Below are 18574 nucleotides of genomic sequence, written 5' to 3'. Positions count from 1 at the left end.
AACTAAGCAGGTGACGATTGAAGATTTGTATAATGTGCGTCAATCCGAGGGTGAGACTTTGAAGCAGCGCTGCGTCAGTAAAGATAGAGGAATCCGAGCCAAATGCCTGCGCCCGCGCCTTTAAAAACGGATTGCAGCCAGGAAAGCTAAATAGTAAATTGAGCCGAAAGCCAGCCAAGTCAATGGCGGAGGTGCGAGCCCGGGCGAACACGTACATACTCGACGAGGAGGATGACGCTTTTAAGCGGAGGCGCGCGAAGGTAGAGAAGGATGGTGAACAGAGGGACATGTCACCAGAAGACAAGCGGAGCAAGGAGAAAGCAGAGGGAAGGACAGGAAGGTTCGGACTGGGGAAAAGGCACCGAGGGAATCTTTGTATCCCAAAAAGGAAAATTTTGAGCGACGCCGGCCCTGGCATCAGGCTGACCCTCGTCGCCGAGAGGAGGCAGGAAAAAGCGTGAACGCCCACCTGACAGAGCTGCTACGTGAAGTTTAGGCGACGCATGCAGTTGAAGAGGGCGAAAGAAGGAATGACCCGCCGCGGGCAACGACGGACAAGACCAAGTGGTCTGAGTACCACCGATCAGCGGGACATGACACAGGGGATTGCTTTACTCTGAAGAATGAAATCGAGAGGCTCATCCGAGCATGCTGGTCGCAGCTGAATGAACGTGGCGAACGCTGGAATGGAGAGTGACATCAGGGGAACAGTACAGGGGGTCCCGCTGTAAGGCCCTAAGTTCAATTTGGAACAATTTTATGAAAGTTTGAATAAAATTGAAGTTTTAGCTAATGTTTGATAACTGGCAGATTAGAACTGTCAAGTTGTGTGAATTTTTAGAGGGTCTTAACGACTTCATGTGGGAAAACTTCCTTCATGAGAGTTGTATCCCTTTAAGTCTAGAAAATTCTCGAAGTGGAATCAGGTCATTCCGACCTCTGTAGCTCGAGATATTCGCATTTTAGTGATTGTCGTTCAGGCTGTACAGTACCAGCGAACTAGATGAGGAGTTTTTATTTTAATTCTGATTTTGCTTCTGTTTTTACATAGAAGGACTTGGGTTTTAATTGAGTTTAGACCAGATTAAGAACTAAATTGATGGGCCAAGGGTTCGGGCTTGAAAAGAATATTGAACCCTAGCCCACTTTGCATGGGGTTTAGTCTAGAGGGGGGAAAACCCTGCACAAACTCACGTAAGAACAGAAAGGGAAGCATACAGAAGAGAGAAAAGAGAGAACTCGAGAGAGAGCAAGAGAAGCCGCCGCCGCCCAAGCCATAACGATCACCGTGTAGCGCGCGCAAGGGAGTGGAGGAGATCGCGCGCGAGGGAGAGATGAGGGACGGCGAGAGAAGCTGAGAACGTGGACAGCAATGTTTCTGAACCGTGTTCATCACCAAAGCTTCTTCTTTTTGTAACACCCCGATTTCGGTGGCGTCACTTTAGTAACCAAAATAAACTTAATGCGGAAAAACGTACATATTTTTTTTTTTTGATAATAACTAAGACAAGACTGAATTAAATAAAACCCAAATGCGAAAGGCAACAGAACTAATATACAATATATATAGCATCCCCCGCTGTAAATAGCGACCTCGTCACGAGTAACCTCCAATGACGGAAAGTAGAAAAGTGTAACGCCCGTAGGCAAAATGTACAATCCCAAAATGTTAGGTCAAGTGTCAGCAACACAAGCCCTCAAAAATAAGAATAAGTCAGAGCTAGGACACTAACACCCAACCTTAATAGACTCTAATCACCCATCCCCCATACTTCCAACATCGACTCCCATCTGGTCATGCATGAAGTCCGGGTCCACGTCGAAGGCTCAATAGTAGTCATTTCGCTACGGGTCTTCCCCGAACGACGAGGAATCACGGAAGAATCCACCAACGACATCTGACAAAAAGGGCATACATAGCCCCCCAAACACAGGTAGCACGTGAAGGGTCAACTTACGGAATATAGGATAGAGAATACAAGACACCAGATAAAGTATAAGGGGTATATATATATATGTTGTCTATATACATATAAGTTCTGCATTGTCTACCCTAAGGTTTAAACATAGCATGTTATCAAATCTCTAGTACAATTCAATCACCAAAGCACATACGATATCTATCAACATCTACTCATCCAAATCCCCAACGAATATAATTAGAGTGCATGATATGTCAATGCAACGTCAATCTCGACGATTCCGGAAATAGTAGGCTAGGCACGTTTGAGTCGGTCCTAGCACTGACATTGTGTCGACCATAACCCCCGAGTGTCACTTACAACCTTGACATAGCCGGATCAGTCCTAACCCTGCGGGTCGACTTTTCCCTCCGCTATGCCCGACAATCAACAGGTCGATCCTAACCTCACGGTCGATCATATCCCCCGTCGATGTCCGAATTACCCGAAGGTATAAACTGTACCCGAAGGCATAAACTGTACCCGAAGGCATAAACTGTACCCGAAGGCATAAACTGTACCCGAAGGCATAAACATTATCTCATGATGATCTCCAAATCATCCAACTCATCTCCATCCGATGGTCAAAACTGCTCAACGAGCAAGAGTATCAACATACTCGGAAACTATCAATTTCCCGGACTTATCCCCCGGATAGCCCAACAACACAGCTGCTACAACAGCACAAGAGCATCAACATACTCACTACTTCTCAACTTCCTCAACACTTGGATCCGACGACACTTCACGTTTTCCAAAACTAAGATCTTCATCCCAAGCTTCCTTTCGAGTTTATTATCATTATTTGAAGATTTAGAGGTTGTTTAATGTCTTATGAGTTTTCTTTACAAAATAATATCCTTTTAATCTTATCGCGAATCTTATAAGTTCCCGGGATCTCCAAATCCCAAATGACTCCAGAGAATGTCTCAATCCATGAAAAACCATAACAAGGCCCGAATCTCATTCGTCCTATCGAACTTTCTCAAAACTCTCAAAATAAAATCGGCATGACCTGCCCGCTATTCTCACTACTCATAATCACAGATATGAGTACAAGACATAGTTTAAATCATCACCGTCATCAAACATGTCATATAACAATACATCTCAGACTAAACACGTAGCACTTAGCATATAAATCATGCACCACACATCCTAGATTACCCACATAGCACATAGCATGTAAGTCAATCTCAAAAACATAGTAGTAGATGCATCATCTACATTGTCAGCCGAAGCCTCAGAAAACATTTTCCCAATCATACACAAACAAGTGCATAAACAGTAAATCAAGTCGAATGCGTCGACACCTAAAGCATTAGCTAGTAAGGTAAGTTGCCCTTACCTCTAGTTATTCCAGCGTTCTCCTCAAACGTTCCTTCACAATGAGCTCCTTGATCTTCAGGAAATTCTTCAAAAGAACCTTTAAAGTAAAACCACAGAATTCTATCAAATTCTATCGGAAACTAAGCTATCAATGCTCACTAAGGTTACACGAAGTAGTTCATACTCCGAGGTACGATAATCTAGCGCGAAAGGACAAGTTTTCGGAAAAGGAATTTTCCCCCTCCTCCCCTATAGGGCTCGGCCACTTTTCACAATTGTGGGGCTCGATTTTTCTTCGATCAAACTTGGTTCCTATGCTTTCATTAGCCGTAACTAAGGGTATTCTGAACTCGGAAAAATTATCGGATCAGAAACTGTCGCAGGGGTATTTTGGTCATGATTTTTAACTTAGAAATTTCAAAACTGAAATCCCAAAAACCAAATTTTGCAGGGACGTCACCAACGACGTTTATGACAACTAATCCTACTAGCACTAAGCTAAGGCGATAGTTTTCAGCCTAAAGGTTGAAGCTTTACTCCAAAAACTCCGAAAATGGGTATTTTAGGCTAAAATTGATTCCGGCGGAATTCCGGCGACATAACGGAAAATCTAATCCGGCAGAAGTGATCTTGGGCACATAAAGAAGAGGTTTAGAATCAGAAATGAAAGATTCAGGATAGTTTTGCAAAAACCCATAAACTATCAGCTCAGAAAAGTCTACAGAAAAGCTATGGAAAAAGCGATCAGAGGTAAGGATTAGCGACTATACCTCGAAACCTTGAAGCAGCAACTAACGGATCAACGATCAAGCAAGAAATGAAGAAAATTCTTCTTCCTTCTTCCTTGGATGAACTCGCGGCCTTGAGGAGAGAAAATGGAGGAGTTTTGTGTTTTTTTCTCACTTGTTTGCTATATATAGAAGATGGAAATTCGCGGGAAAATGAAAGTTTCGCGAATCTGATTTTTCCGGCGTCATTCTCCGTGAATTCTAGGATATGTTTCGGCGAAAGAATTCCAAAACTAAAAAGATGTCTCCTTGTATTTTTGGCAACTAAAGCATAGTCGGTATAAAACTATTTTACCCGATAAGTTGCTTTTTGCATCGAATGTCGGAATGGAAAACTTCCTTCTGAAGAAAGATTAAAATCATCAAGAGAAATGGGTGTACGCGAGTGGAATATTCATTTGAAGCTCTGAATAGAAAAAGTCTTCATTGTCAAGAATTTCTAGGGTTTTGAAAGACCAGGGTTTCGGTTTCGGCAAACTTCCGATGATTGGAATCGGACGTTCGTAGATCCTAGAGTTTCGCCTCGAAACGATTGTGATATATGGAAAAAGAGAAGTTCTAACATTTCTCTGAAGATTTTTGGAATTAACTTCCATCGTGCCTATAAATGAAAATTAGCTATATATTAGGGTTTCTGACCTAGGTTTAAGCGTATAACGATCGTGCTATAACTTTTATCGACTTCGATACGATCCTTTGACTTTTCGTGAACTTTCTCCTTCATAAATTTATTTCATTTGGTAAACTCTTGTTCAGGTTTCCTTTCACGATACATCAAGCCTAATCGTAAATGGAAATCTCTTCCACTTATTCTAAGCTTAAAAACTTGGGTCTTACATTACTACCCTCCAAAAAGAAAGTTTCGTCCTCGAAACTTAGGGTTCAGTAAAAGCTCTGACTATTGTTCTTGATCTTTTCCTCTAACTCCCATATGGCATCGTCTGTGTCTTTGTTCCAAATAACTCTTACTAAAGCACTCTGCTTTCCCTTCGATTGTTTCACTCTTCTAGTCCCAATGTTGACCAACGGCGTCTCAACAGACATATCATCTTTCAACTTGCCGAGGTTTAACTACAATCATCAATGATAGCACCACTAAAACTCTTACTCGAATATGATCTCCAGCTTCTGAAGTCAATCTTTACCCTAAGATTCTCATTCCACTTAGCAAAATTCACTCGCTAATCTCTAGCTTGTATCACCGAAATCCATAACAAGTTTCATTCACTCTTAGACTTTAAGCAACTTGTCCAAATATGACAACCTCAAGTGTTCATCTTAATACTAACACTTCCCTTTTCTGTAACTTGATCACCATCTCGTCAATCAACTTCTTAATCTCTCTATCAAATTCTAACCAACTTCGAGTCCTAGAAACTTAAGACAACAATTCATAGACTTAAAACCTGAACCTTCACCAAGTTTGGACCTCTAATGTCCGTTAATTCTTCAATGCTTCCTAAATGAATATCCATTTCTTCAAACTATATCTCCTTCGCAAGAGAACTTATACTTAATGCGAACTTTTTCCTCCCAGCTCGACTAATCCTCGATCCAATCAAGTTAATCTTACCAATCCTTCTATCAAAGTCCATAGCCAGCTCTGATTCCGAATATCACCCCCTCAATATTAAGTTGATCAAGCCTAATACATCGAAGGTGAAATTTAGAAAAACCCACTGGAACAGTCAATGAGTTCCTATCATCCAATAGTCACAAATATCCTGACCTCACATCCTCAACGATTCCGCTACGGAACTACACGCCCTCGACATCATACGTATACTATCCATAAGAAATCTCTATGAGATTCATTCTTCAGCTTCTAGCTTCCTTTTAAACGCATCGGTAGAAGACTACTTTCTAAGCTTAGCGTGTCATTCTAAACCTCGTATAACTTCTATAGCTAAAATACGAGCTACGGTCAAATAAGGTATTAATAGGCGTAATAACTATAAGGTCAAAGCTTAGACAGTATAAGTAAGTTAGGTGTGTTTGCACACGCTACGAGAGTAATGGAATATATTATACTGAAATGAGAAAGAATGGTTAGAAGGTTACCGTCGTTCTTGCGCTCTCCTCTGGCTAACTTCTTCGATCCTCCTCCGTCCATGATATAAACTCTTCCCCTAGTAGTGAGGCGCTTTCCCCTTGCAGTGTTAACAGATGGCTCCTTCTTGGGCGCCTTACAATCCACAGCTCGATGTCCCACTCGGTTGCAATTAAAGCATCTTGGTCCAGTCACTGGGCACTTGTCAGCAAAATGTCCAGTCTTCCCACACCTGAAACATGTCACATCCGTGTTGCCGACTTGATTCCCTGCACCTCCAGTAGCAAGGGTCATCGGTTTGTACTGTCCTAGGGTATAACCTTCCCCCATAGGGCGCTGATAAGGCTTCTTCATCTGAAACCTTCCTTTTCCAAGATTGTCTTGGGAACTCGACCTCATCGGTCCCCCAGTTCCAGCTCCATTCATCCTTCTATTTTTCATCAGCTCCACCTCTGTGGCCTTCTCCACCAAAGCTTGAAATCGTATAATCCCCAAAGGCCTCACTGAATCTTTGATGTCTGCTCTCAGCCCATTCAGAAACCGCTTACACATGTAGCGTTCATCAACATGGTTGTTGAAAAACTGGAAGTGCTTAGCCAATGATTCCAGCTTGGAAGCATACTCAGGTACGGTCATGCTCCCTTGACCCAGGGTCAGAAATTGTGCCTCCCGCTCGTCTCGAGCGCTAGTTGGAAAGTACTTCTCTAGAAACGCAGTACGAAAGGAGTTCTAATTCACCTCTTCGTGGTTAGCCCTCATAATTCCTCTGGTACCCTTCCACCAGTACTCAGCGTCGCCCAGCAGCAGATAAGTTGCCAGGCCCACCTTAGCCCCTTCAGCAGTCTGCAGTACTTCGAAAATCTTCTCAATTTCTTGGATCTACAAATCCGCATTGTCCGGGTCAGTCCCACCCGTGAACTTGGGTGGATCCTGCCTTCTGAAATCATTCAGTCCTCTGTTCTGGTCCAGGGCTACTTCTCTCTGAAGCCGGTGTAGCTCGCGTGTATCCTCAGTAGCACGCCTATGTGCATTGTCATTCGTCTGTACAGTCATTGCTTGGACCAAAGTGGCCACCATCTCAGCAAGTTGGTTAGAGTTCACCATGTTCTGTTAAGTTAAGCAAACAGTTAGTACTCATCATAAGATAGCATCTAGCATGACTATACAATATGATTAAGCAATAACTTCAATCAATTCTAAGCGAAAAATTGCTTGCAGACAATCAATTTTTTTTTTACTCTTTGCAGAGTCACACAACCTAGCACAGAAGACCTATTCCCCAACAACTCCCGAAAGACTCGACCGTGCTCTGATACCACAATGTAACACCCCGATTTTGGTGGCGTCACTTTAGTAACCAAAATAAACTTAATGCGGAAAAACGTACATATTTTTTTTTTGATAATAACTAAGACAAGACTGAATTAAATAAAACCCAAATGCGAAAGACAACAGAACTAATATACAATATATATAGCATCCCCCGCTGTAAATAGCGACCTCGTCACGAGTAACCTCCAATGACGGAAAGTAGAAAAGTGTAACGCCCGTAGGCAAAATGTACAATCCCAAAATGTTAGGTCAAGTGTCAGCAACACAAGCCCTCAAAAATACGAATAAGTCAGAGCTAGGACACTAACACCCAACCTTAATAGACTCTAATCACCCATCCCCCATACTTCCAACATCGACTCCCATCTGGTCATGCATGAAGTCCGGGTCCACGTCGAAGGCTCAATAGTAGTCATTTCGCTACGGGTCTTCCCCGAACGACGAGGAATCACGGAAGAATCCACCAACGACATCTGACAAAAAGGGCATACATAGCCCCCCAAACACAGGTAGCACGTGCAAGGGTCAACTTACGGAATATAGGATAGAGAATACAAGACACCAGATAAAGTATAAGGGGTATATATATATGTTGTCTATATACATATAAGTTCTGCATTGTCTACCCTAAGGTTTAAACATAGCATGTTATCAAATCTCTAGTACAATTCAATCACCAAAGCACATACGATATCTATCAACATCTACTCATCCAAATCCCCAACGAATATAATTAGAGTGCATGATATGTCAATGCAACGTCAATCTCGACGATTCCGGAAAGAGTAGGCTGGGCACGTTTGAGTCGGTCCTAACACTGGCATTGTGTCGACCATAACCCCCGAGTGTCACTTACAACCTTGACATAGCCGGATCAGTCCTAACCCTGCGGGTCGACTTTTCCCTCCGCTATGCCCGACAATCAACAGGTCGATCCTAACCTCACGGTCGATCATATCCCCCGTCGATGTCCGAATTACCCGAAGGTATAAACTGTACCCGAAGGCATAAACTGTACCCGAAGGCATAAACTGTACCCGAAGGCATAAACATTATCTCATGATGATCTCCAAATCATCCGACTCATCTCCTTCCGATGGTCAAAACTGCTCAACGAGCAAGAGTATCAACATACTCGGAAACTATCAATTTCCCGGACTTATCCCCCGGATAGCCCAACAACACAGCTGCTACAACAGCACAAGAGCATCAACATACTCACTACTTCTCAACTTCCTCAACACTTGGATCCGACGACACTTCTCGTTTTCCAAAACTAAGATCTTCATCCCAAGCTTCCTTTCGAGTTTATTATCATTATTTGAAGATTTAGAGGTTGTTTAATGTCTTATGAGTTTTCTTTACAAAATAATATCCTTTTAATCTTATCGCGAATCTTATAAGTTCCCGGGATCTCCAAATCCCAAATGACTCCAGAGAATGTCTCGATCCATGAAAAACCATAACAAGGCCCGAATCTCATTCGTCCTATCGAACTTTCTCAAAACTCTCAAAATAAAATCGGCATGACCTGCCCGCTATTCTCACTACTCAGAATCACAGATATGAGTACAAGACATAGTTTAAATCATCACCGTCATCAAACATGTCATATAACAATACATCTCAGACTAAACACGTAGCACTTAGCATATAAATCATGCACCACACATCCTAGATTACCCACATAGCACATAGCATGTAAGTCAATCTCAAAAACATAGTAGTAGATGCATCATCTACATTGTCAGCCGAAGCCTCAGAAAACATTTTCCCAATCATACACAAACAAGTGCATAAACAGTAAATCAAGTCGAATGCGTCGACACCTAAAGCATTAGCTAGTAAGGTAAGTTGCCCTTACCTCTAGTTATTCCAGCGTTCTCCTCAAACGTTCCTTCACAATGAGCTCCTTGATCTTCAGGAAATTCTTCAAAAGAACCTTTAAAGTAAAACCACAGAATTCTATCAAATTCTATCGGAAACTAAGCTATCAATGCTCACTAAGGTTACACGAAGTAGTTCATACTCCGAGGTACGATAATCTAGCGCGAAAGGACAAGTTTTCGGAAAAGGAATTTTCCCCCTCCTCCCCTATAGGGCTCGGCCACTTTTCACAATTGTGGGGCTCGATTTTTCTTCGATCAAACTTGGTTCCTATGCTTTCATTAGCCGTAACTAAGGGTATTCTGAACTCGGAAAAATTATCGGATCAAAAACTGTCGCAGGGGTATTTCGGTCATGATTTTTAACTTAGAAATTTCAAAACTGAAATCCCAAAAACCAAATTTTGCAGGGACGTCACCAACGACGTTTATGACAACTAATCCTACTAGCACTAAGCTAAGGCGATAGTTTTCAGCCTAAAGGTTGAAGCTTTACTCCAAAAACTCCAAAAATGGGTATTTTAGGCTAAAATTGATTCCGGCGGAATTCCGGCGACATAACGGAAAATCTAATCCGGCAGAAGTGATCTTGGGCACATAAAGAAGAGGTTTAGAATCAGAAATGAAAGATTCAGGATAGTTTTGCAAAAACCCATAAACTATCAGCTCAGAAAAGTCTACAGAAAAGCTATGGAAAAAGCGATCAGAGGTAAGGATTAGCGACTATACCTCGAAACCTTGAAGCAGCAACTAACGGATCAACGATCAAGCAAGAAATGAAGAAAATTCTTCTTCCTTCTTCCTTGGATGAACTAGCGGCCTTGAGGAGAGAAAATGGAGGAGTTTTGTGTTTTTTTCTCACTTGTTTACTATATATAGAAGATGGAAATTCGCGGGAAAATGAAAGTTTCGCGAATCTGATTTTTCCGGCGTCATTCTCCGTGAATTCTAGGATATGTTTCGGCGAAAGAATTCCAAAACTAAAAAGATGTCTCCTTGTATTTTTGGCAACTAAAGCATAGTCGGTATAAAACTATTTTACCCGATAAGTTGCTTTTTGCATCGAATGTCGGAATGGAAAACTTCCTTCTGAAGAAAGATTAAAATCATCAAGAGAAATGGGTGTACGAGAGTGGAATATTCATTTGAAGCTCTGAATAGAAAAAGTCTTCATTGTCAAGAATTTCTAGGGTTTTGAAAGACCAGGGTTTCGGTTTCGGCAAACTTCCGATGATTGGAATCGGACGTTCGTAGATCCTAGAGTTTCGCTTCGAAACGATTGTGATATATGGAAAAAGAGAAGTTCTAACATTTCTCTGAAGATTTTTGGAATTAACTTCCATCGTGCCTATAAATGAAAATTAGCTATATATTAGGGTTTCTGACCTAGGTTTAAGCGTATAACGATCGTGCTATAACTTTTATCGACTTCGATACGATCCTTTGACTTTTCGTGAACTTTCTCCTTCATAAATTTATTTCATTTGGTAAACTCTTGTTCAGGTTTCCTTTCACGATACATCAAGCCTAATCGTAAATGGAAACCTCTTCCACTTATTCTAAGCTTAAAAACTTGGGTCTTACACTTTTCAGACCAAGAACCCAAGGTAAGGGCTGGTCATAGGAAGGGTAGGTTATCTAGGGAGTTTTGCCATGTTTTGTTGTGATTATGGATTGATCTTGAAGGTTTTCACATGATGTTTTGTGAATATGTTTGTTGCTGGAAATTTGCACAGTGAAATACATGCCTATTAACCTTCATTTGATGCGCTTGCTATTGTTCTATGATCTCATGCATAAATCCCGTGTCTACTTGCTAAATTTGGATCATATTGTGCTTGTTTCAACATGGTTAATGATGAATGTTTCATTCTGGAATTCTTGGGTGAAAATGTTGATGTTTGGGGCTGGACAAAGGCTTGTATGGAATGATAGGAAGAAAGAAAGAAAGAAAAAAAAAATTGAAAACCCTAGAGCCTAAAGTGGGTTCGGCCGAACCCTATTCCAAGGGGTTCGGAGCATTTCTTTCTTTGATTCCATGCTCAAGTCGTTTGAGGCTTTGCTTGAATAATTTGGCATGAGTTATGTGTATGAGAAGCATGTGAATATGATTATGAATACCAATGCTATATGAATATTGCCTGACTGAGGAACCATGGGTCGCTCACCTAGCTGTAATTCCCATTGGTGTTGTGAATATCTATTGTCGTCATGTTTAATATTGTTATTAAAGTTGAGAAGACTCTAGGACTGACTTTAGAGCCTTAAATACAAAGTGAATGTGATTATAACTCGTTTGCAAGCGAAATTAATTAGCGGACATAGGTCAGGTAGACTATGGTCCATGAGAACGATGGGCTTGCACGCGAGGGAGTAATTTGGGTTGACTGCGGTCTCCCGTGAACCTTGTGGGCCGGTGTGGCTTCACGTGGTTTGGTTGATTGCGGTCACCATGAGATTTTTGTGAAGTATTGCAGCTTCACATGATTGTACATCTGCGGATGTAAGTGATTGGCCAAGGCAGGATTGGTGGGTTGTGTGATGTGAGATCCCGTTAGTAACTGACTCTTTCCCATAAAAGACATATAATGTACTTATATTATGTTGTTGTTGATTTTTTTTCATTATCATTCTTTTTGTTGGACCTGACCCTGCTTGTTTGCTATGTGTTTATTTGGGGGGGGGGTAGATGGTCGTGGAGATAATGGCGACGACTCATTCTTGGGAGTTGATGCTACGTGACGAGCCACAACCGGATGACGACTACACTTCTGATGAAGGGGAAGAAGATAAAGAGGAAGGGGCCAAGGATATGGTTGGGTTGTGAGACATCCATTTTTCTTTTGGGTTGAGAGTACCGAGTTTTGGAAGTATTGAACCATTACTTTATTTTAGTTGAGATAGTTTAACTTGATGTAATTTACTTTGAAGTTTTCTTCCGGATATTTATTTCATACTCTTTTCAATGATTAATAAAGTTTGAGGTTTACGTTGATGATTATTTCCGCAAGTTTGAAATGGTTAAGTTTCGAGAATTTTGTGAAATTGAACTTTTATCATTAATTCAAGATTAATAAGTGAATCGACGAAAACTCTTTACGAAAATTGGATTAATTTGTTACTGTGTGACACTCGAGAAATCGGGGCGTTACTTTGTGGTATCAGAGCTCCGGTTGAGAAACCAGAGCACTAAGGGTTTTGGGCTTACGAGTTTCCGAACTCGTTGTGTTTTGTTTTTGATAAAGGTGTTTTCAAAGCGTCGCGGTGAGATTTGGGTAGACTTGTGTGCTAAGATGGTTGTTTGATTGAGATTGTCTGAAGTTATTACCATTGCCGTGGTACTTGGGGGTAAGGTAGCTTAATTTTACTGTTGAAAGTTAATTGATATTGTGGGCACTGACGTTAGCTTGTGGTTCTATTTCAAGCAGGATGCCTCGAAGACAGGACCCCACTAACGCTCAGTTGGCCCAGGCTATGGCCCAGCTGGCACAGGTCGTCGCCCAGCAGGTCGCCGTCACTACTGCCCAGACTGCAGCCCAGGCTCAGCGAGAGGCAGAAGAGAATAATAGGAGAGCAGAGGAGGAAGCTCGAAGAGCTCAGCGAGCCGAGAGGGAATTGGCTCAAGATCAGATTCGCATGAGAACAGATTTCAACCGGCACGCACCGCCCAAGTTCCAGGGCGAAGCTGAACCCGAAAAGGCTGATCTATGGGTTCAGGAGATGGAGAAGATCTTTGAGGCACTCCATACCCCGGATGCCGAGAAGGTCAACTTGGCCACTTTTATGCTGAAGGGTGATGCTGAGTATTGGTGGCGTAGTGCCAGACAGCTGATGACGGCCAACCATGAGGCCATCACTTGGGAGTCTTTCAGAAAGGCTTTCATGGATAAGTACTTCCCGGAAACAGCAAGGGAAGAAATGGAGAACAGGTTCCTCAGCTTGAGGCAAGGACCTACCTCTGTGGGAGAGTATGCTACACGTTTGGAAGCCCTATCCAAACACTTTCGATTCTTCCAGAACCAGGTGGATGAGGCTTACCTATGCAACAGGTTCATGCGAGGGTTGAGGAATGAAATTGAGAAGGCTGTGAGGCCTTTGGGAATCAGGGTCTACCAACAGCTAGTGGAGAAGGCCCGTGAAGTCAAGGCTATGGAAAACAGGCAGAGAGGACGCCCAGAGAGCGGAGGAACAGTGCGCCCGAGACAGAATCAACCGGGTAGATTCAATGGACAGAGATCAGTGGGGAAGTTCGATAAGGGCAAGGCGCCAATGAGAAAGCCTTACCAGCGCCCAGCTGCCCAAGTGCCAAATGCTGTGAGGGGAGCAACCCCTGTTTCAAAGGAAGATGTGACCTGCTACAAGTGCAATGAGAAAGGACACTATGCTAATGAATGTGGCAAGGAGATTGTATGCTGGAGATGCCGAAAACCAGGACATGTGGAGAGAAATTGCCCGAGTGCTGCTAGAGCTGAGCCAGTGTTGAATACTGCCAGGGGAAGACGACCATCTGCTCCAGGTCGTGTCTTTGCTATTTCTGGCGAACAGGCCGCCGTTACTGATGACCTTATCCAGGGTACGTGTCTTATTGCTGGAACATCACTAATGGTTTTATTTGATTCGGGTGCTACACACTCATTCATTGCTGAGGATTGTGTGAAGAGGTTAGGGTTACTGACTGCTGACCTACCCTTCGATCTGGTGGTGACAACCCCTGCCGCTGATCGATTAGTTACACGCACGGCATGCTTACAGTGTCCGTTGGTTTACGAGGATCGGAAGTTCCTTGCGAACCTCGTCTGTTTAGGGCTCAGGGAGCTGGATGTGATTTTGGGAATGGATTGGTTAGCCCAATATCACGTGCTCTTAGATTGTGCTAACAAGGCGGTAGTATTCCCAGATCCCGGTGTTACGGATTACTTAAATTTGTACAACCTGGGGAAGGGTTCACCGGCGTATGTGAACTCTATCGTTGCCGAAGCAAAACATGATGGTGATGTGCGCAATATCTTGGTGGTACAGGAGTATGTCGATGTGTTCCCAGATGATGTACCCGGCTTGCCACCAGTCAGAGAGACGGAGTTCTCTATTGACATTGTGCCCGGTACTGGACCAATATCAATGGCACCTTATCGTATGGCCCCAGCGGAGTTAGCAGAATTGGCACAGCAGTTGGATGATCTATCCTCAAAGGGATTCATTCGACCCAGCGTATCGCCATGGGGTGCACCTGTGCTATTGGTAAAGAAGAAGGATGGGAAGTCCAGATTGTGTGTCGATTACCGGCAGCTGAATAAGGTGACAGTGAAGAACCGTTATCCGATGCCTCGGATAGACGACTTGATGGATCAACTTAGAGGAGCGGTGATCTTCTCGAAGATAGATCTTAAGTCAGGATACCATCAGATCCGAGTCAAGGAATCTGACATCCAGAAGACCGCATTCAGGACTCGATACGGGCATTATGAATATCTTGTGATGCTGTTTGGGGTTACTAATGCACCCGCAGTGTTTATGGACTACATGAACAGAGTGTTCAGACCATTCCTGGACAAGTTCGTGGTGGTATTCATCGATGATATCCTAATCTACTCGAAGAGTAGAGAGGAACATGAGGAGCATCTACGCCAGGTGTTGGGCGTGTTGCGAGAGAAACAGCTATATGCTAACGGCTCAAAGTGTGAGTTCTAGATGGAGGAGGTGAAATTTTTGGGGCATGTCATATCAAGTCAGGGTGTGGCAGTGGACCCTAGCAAGATCGAGACGATTCTGTCATGGGAGCAGCCTAAGACGGCAAGCGACATCAGAAGCTTTGGTGGGCTTGCTGGCTACTATAGACGATTCGTCAAAGATTATGCAAAGTTGACTTCGCCGTTGACTCAGTTGACGAAGGAGAATCAACCGTTTGCGTGGACGGAGAAGTGTGAGGCTAGTTTCCAGGAGTTGAAGAAGCGGCTGACCACCGCACCCATACTAGCTTTACCTAAGGAAGGAGAACCTTATGACGTGTAATGTGATGCGTCACACAATGGTTTGGGGTGTGTAATGATGCAAGATAAGAAAGCAATTGCCTATGCTTCAAGGCAGTTGAAGACTCACGAGAAGAACTACCCCACACATGACTTGGAGTTGGCTGCCATAGTTTATGCTCTCAAGATTTGGAGACACTATCTCTATGGCAGTACGTTCACGATCTACAGCGATCATAAGAGTTTAAAGTACCTATTTGATCAGAAGGATCTGAACATGAGGCAGCGGAGGTGGATGGAATTCCTTCAGGACTATGAGTTCACTCTACAGTACCATCCGGGGAAAAGCAATGTTGTAGCCGACGCTCTCAGCCGGAAGGCTATACATGTGTCCTCAATGATGGTCAAGGAGTTAGAACTGTTGGAGGCTTTCCGAGATCTGAGCTTGGACGTTAAGTTCGCACCAGGAAGACTGAGTTTCGTAATGGTGACGGTGTCAAGTGGACTTTTGGAAGAGATCAAGTCTAGACAAGGGACTGATGAGGGGATAGCTGAGTGGCGAGATCGTGTGACTCAGCGAAAGGCACCAGAGTTCTCTATTGGGAATGACAATATTCTGCGATGCAAAGGACGGATATGTGTGCCTAACGATGCAGAGATGAGAAGATTGATCCTGGATGAAGGACACAAGAGTAGACTGAGTATCCATCCCGGAATGAACAAGATGTATCAGGACTTGAAACTTCACTTCTGGTGGCCTGGGATGAAGAAACAAGTGGCTGAGTATGTTTCTACTTGCTTGACATGTCAGAAAGCGAAGGTAGAGCATCAGAAGCCCACAGGGAAGCTGCAACCACTAGATGTCCCAGAGTGGAAGTGGGACAGTATTTCTATGGACTTCGTGACGGCTTTACCTTTAACTCGGAGGAAAGTCGATGCAATTTGGGTTGTCGTTGATCGTTTGACAAAGACCGCTCATTTTATCCCGATCAACCTGAAGTACAAGGTGGAGAAATTGGCGGAGATTTATGTGGCTGAGGTTGTGCGTCTACATGGTGTACCGACCAGCATCGTGTCAGACAGAGATCCGAGGTTTACCTCTCACTTTTGGGGAGCCTTGCAACAGGCCCTCGGAACTAAGTTGAGATTGAGCTCTGCCTATCATCCGCAAACCGATGGGCAGACAGAGAGGACAATCCAGTCGCTGGAAGATTTGCTACGGGCCTGTGTGTTGGATCACAAGGGCAGTTGGGATGAGATGCTGCCATTGATCAAATTCACTTACAACAATAGTTTCCATGCGAGCATCGGCATGGCGCCTTACGAAGCTTTGTACAGTCGGAGGTGTCGTACGCCCTTATGCCGGCATCAAGATGGAGAAAATTTGGTGATTGGCCCGGAATTGGTGCAACAGACCACCGAGGAAGTCAGGAGAATTTAGGAAAAGATGAGAACCGCGCAGAGTCGCCAAAAGAGTTACGCCGACAACCGACGGAAGGAGTTGGAATTTCAGGCCGGAGACCATGTCTTCTTGCGGGTTACCCCGATGACAGGTGTCGGAAGGGCAATCAAGTCCAAGAAGATTACTCCGAAGTTTATTGGGCCGTACCAGATCACAGAGCGAGTTGGACCGGTGGCGTACAGGATCGCCCTACCACCGTTTCTATCCAACATCCATGACGTTCTTCATGTGTCACAGTTGCGGAAGTACATGGCAGATGATTCGCATGTGATTACGCCAGACGATATACAGCTGAGAGATGATCTGACAATGGAGGTGCCACCCATCAAGATCGTCGATCGAAGTGTAAAGCGTTTAAGAAACAAGGAGGTACCTTTAGTGAAGATCGTGTGGAACCAAGAGACCGGTGACGCGACCTGGGAGTTAGAGGATAAGATGCGGGAGTCACACCCCGATTTGTTTGTAAACCCTTAAGTTTCGAGGGCGAAACTATTTTAAGGGGGGTGGTATTGTAAGGCCCTAAGTTCAATTTGGAACAATTTTATGAAAGTTTGAATAAAATTGAAGTTTTAGCTAATGTTTGATAACTGGCAGATTAGAACTGTAAACTTGTATGAATTGTTAGAGGGTCTTAACGACTTCATTTGGGAAAACTTCCTTCATGAGAGTTGTAACCCTTTAAGTCTAGAAAATTCTCGAAGTGGAATCAGGTCATTCCGACCTCTATAGCTCGAGATAGTCGCATTTTAGTGATTGTCGTTCAGGCTGTACAATACCAGCGAACTAGATGAGGAGTTTTTATTTTAATTCCGATTTTGCTTCTGTTTTTACATAGAAGGACTTGGGTTTTAATTGAGTTTAGACCAGATTAAGAACTAAATTGATGGGCCAAGGGTTCGGGCTTGAAAAGAATATTGAACCCTAGCCCACTTTGCATGGGGTTTAGTCTAGAGGGGGGAAAACCCTATTCTTTCACAATCAGAACAGAACCTGCACAAACTCACGTAAGAACAGAAAGGGAAGCATACAGAAGAGAGAAAAGAGAGAACTCGAGAGAGAGCAAGAGAAGCCGCCGCCGCCAAAGCCATAACGATCACCGTGTAGCGCGCGCAAGGGAGTGGAGGAGATCGCGCGCGAGGGAGAGAAGAGGGACGGCGAGAGAAGCTGAGAACGTGGACAGCAACGTTTCTGAACCGTGTTCATCACCAAAGCTTCTTCTTTTCAGACCAACAACCCAAGGTAAGGGCTGGTCTTATGAAGGGTAGGTTATCTAGGGAGTTTTGCCATGTTTTGTTGTGATTATGGATTGATCTTGAAGGTTTTCACATGATGTTTTGTGAATATGTTTGTTGCTGGAAATTTGCACAGTGAAATACATGCCTATTAACCTTCATTTGATGCGCTTGCTATTGTTCTATGATCTCATGCATAAATCCCATGACTACTTGCTAAATTTGGATCATATTGTGCTTGTTTCAACATGGTTAATGATGAATGTTTCATTCTGGAATTCTTGGGTGAAAATGTTGATGTTTGGGGCTGGACAAAGGCTTGTATGGAATGATAGGAAGAAAGAAAAAAAAAAAAATTGAAAACCCTAGAGCCTAAAGTGGGTTCGGCCGAACCCTATTCCAAGGGGTTCGAAGCGTTTCTTTCTTTGATTCCATGCTCAAGTCGTTTGAGGCTTTGCTTGAATAATTTGGCATGAGTTATGTGTATGAGAAGCATGTGAATATGATTATGAATACCAATGCTATATGAATATTTCCTGACTGAGGAACCATGGGTCGCTCACCTAGC

At 43.4% G+C, this 18574-nt stretch overlaps 1 protein-coding gene across 1 annotated transcript; it reads left to right on the top strand.

Annotated features, from left to right (window-relative positions):
- The first annotated feature begins 182 nt into the window (after nucleotides 1-182).
- Nucleotides 183-18104, top strand: LOC130736344 (uncharacterized). Its single transcript, XM_057588181.1, has 3 exons — nucleotides 183-340; nucleotides 12775-14584; nucleotides 18093-18104. Exons 1-3 carry the CDS (start codon nucleotides 183-185, stop codon nucleotides 18102-18104), a joined length of 1980 nt encoding a protein of 659 aa, XP_057444164.1.
- Nucleotides 18105-18574: the final 470 nt, after the last annotated feature.

The sequence above is a fragment of the Lotus japonicus genome, chromosome 2 (genome assembly GCF_012489685.1).
Source record: "Lotus japonicus ecotype B-129 chromosome 2, LjGifu_v1.2".
Lineage (NCBI taxonomy): Eukaryota > Viridiplantae > Streptophyta > Magnoliopsida > Fabales > Fabaceae > Lotus > Lotus japonicus.
This window is presented reverse-complemented; position numbering and strand designations above follow the sequence as displayed.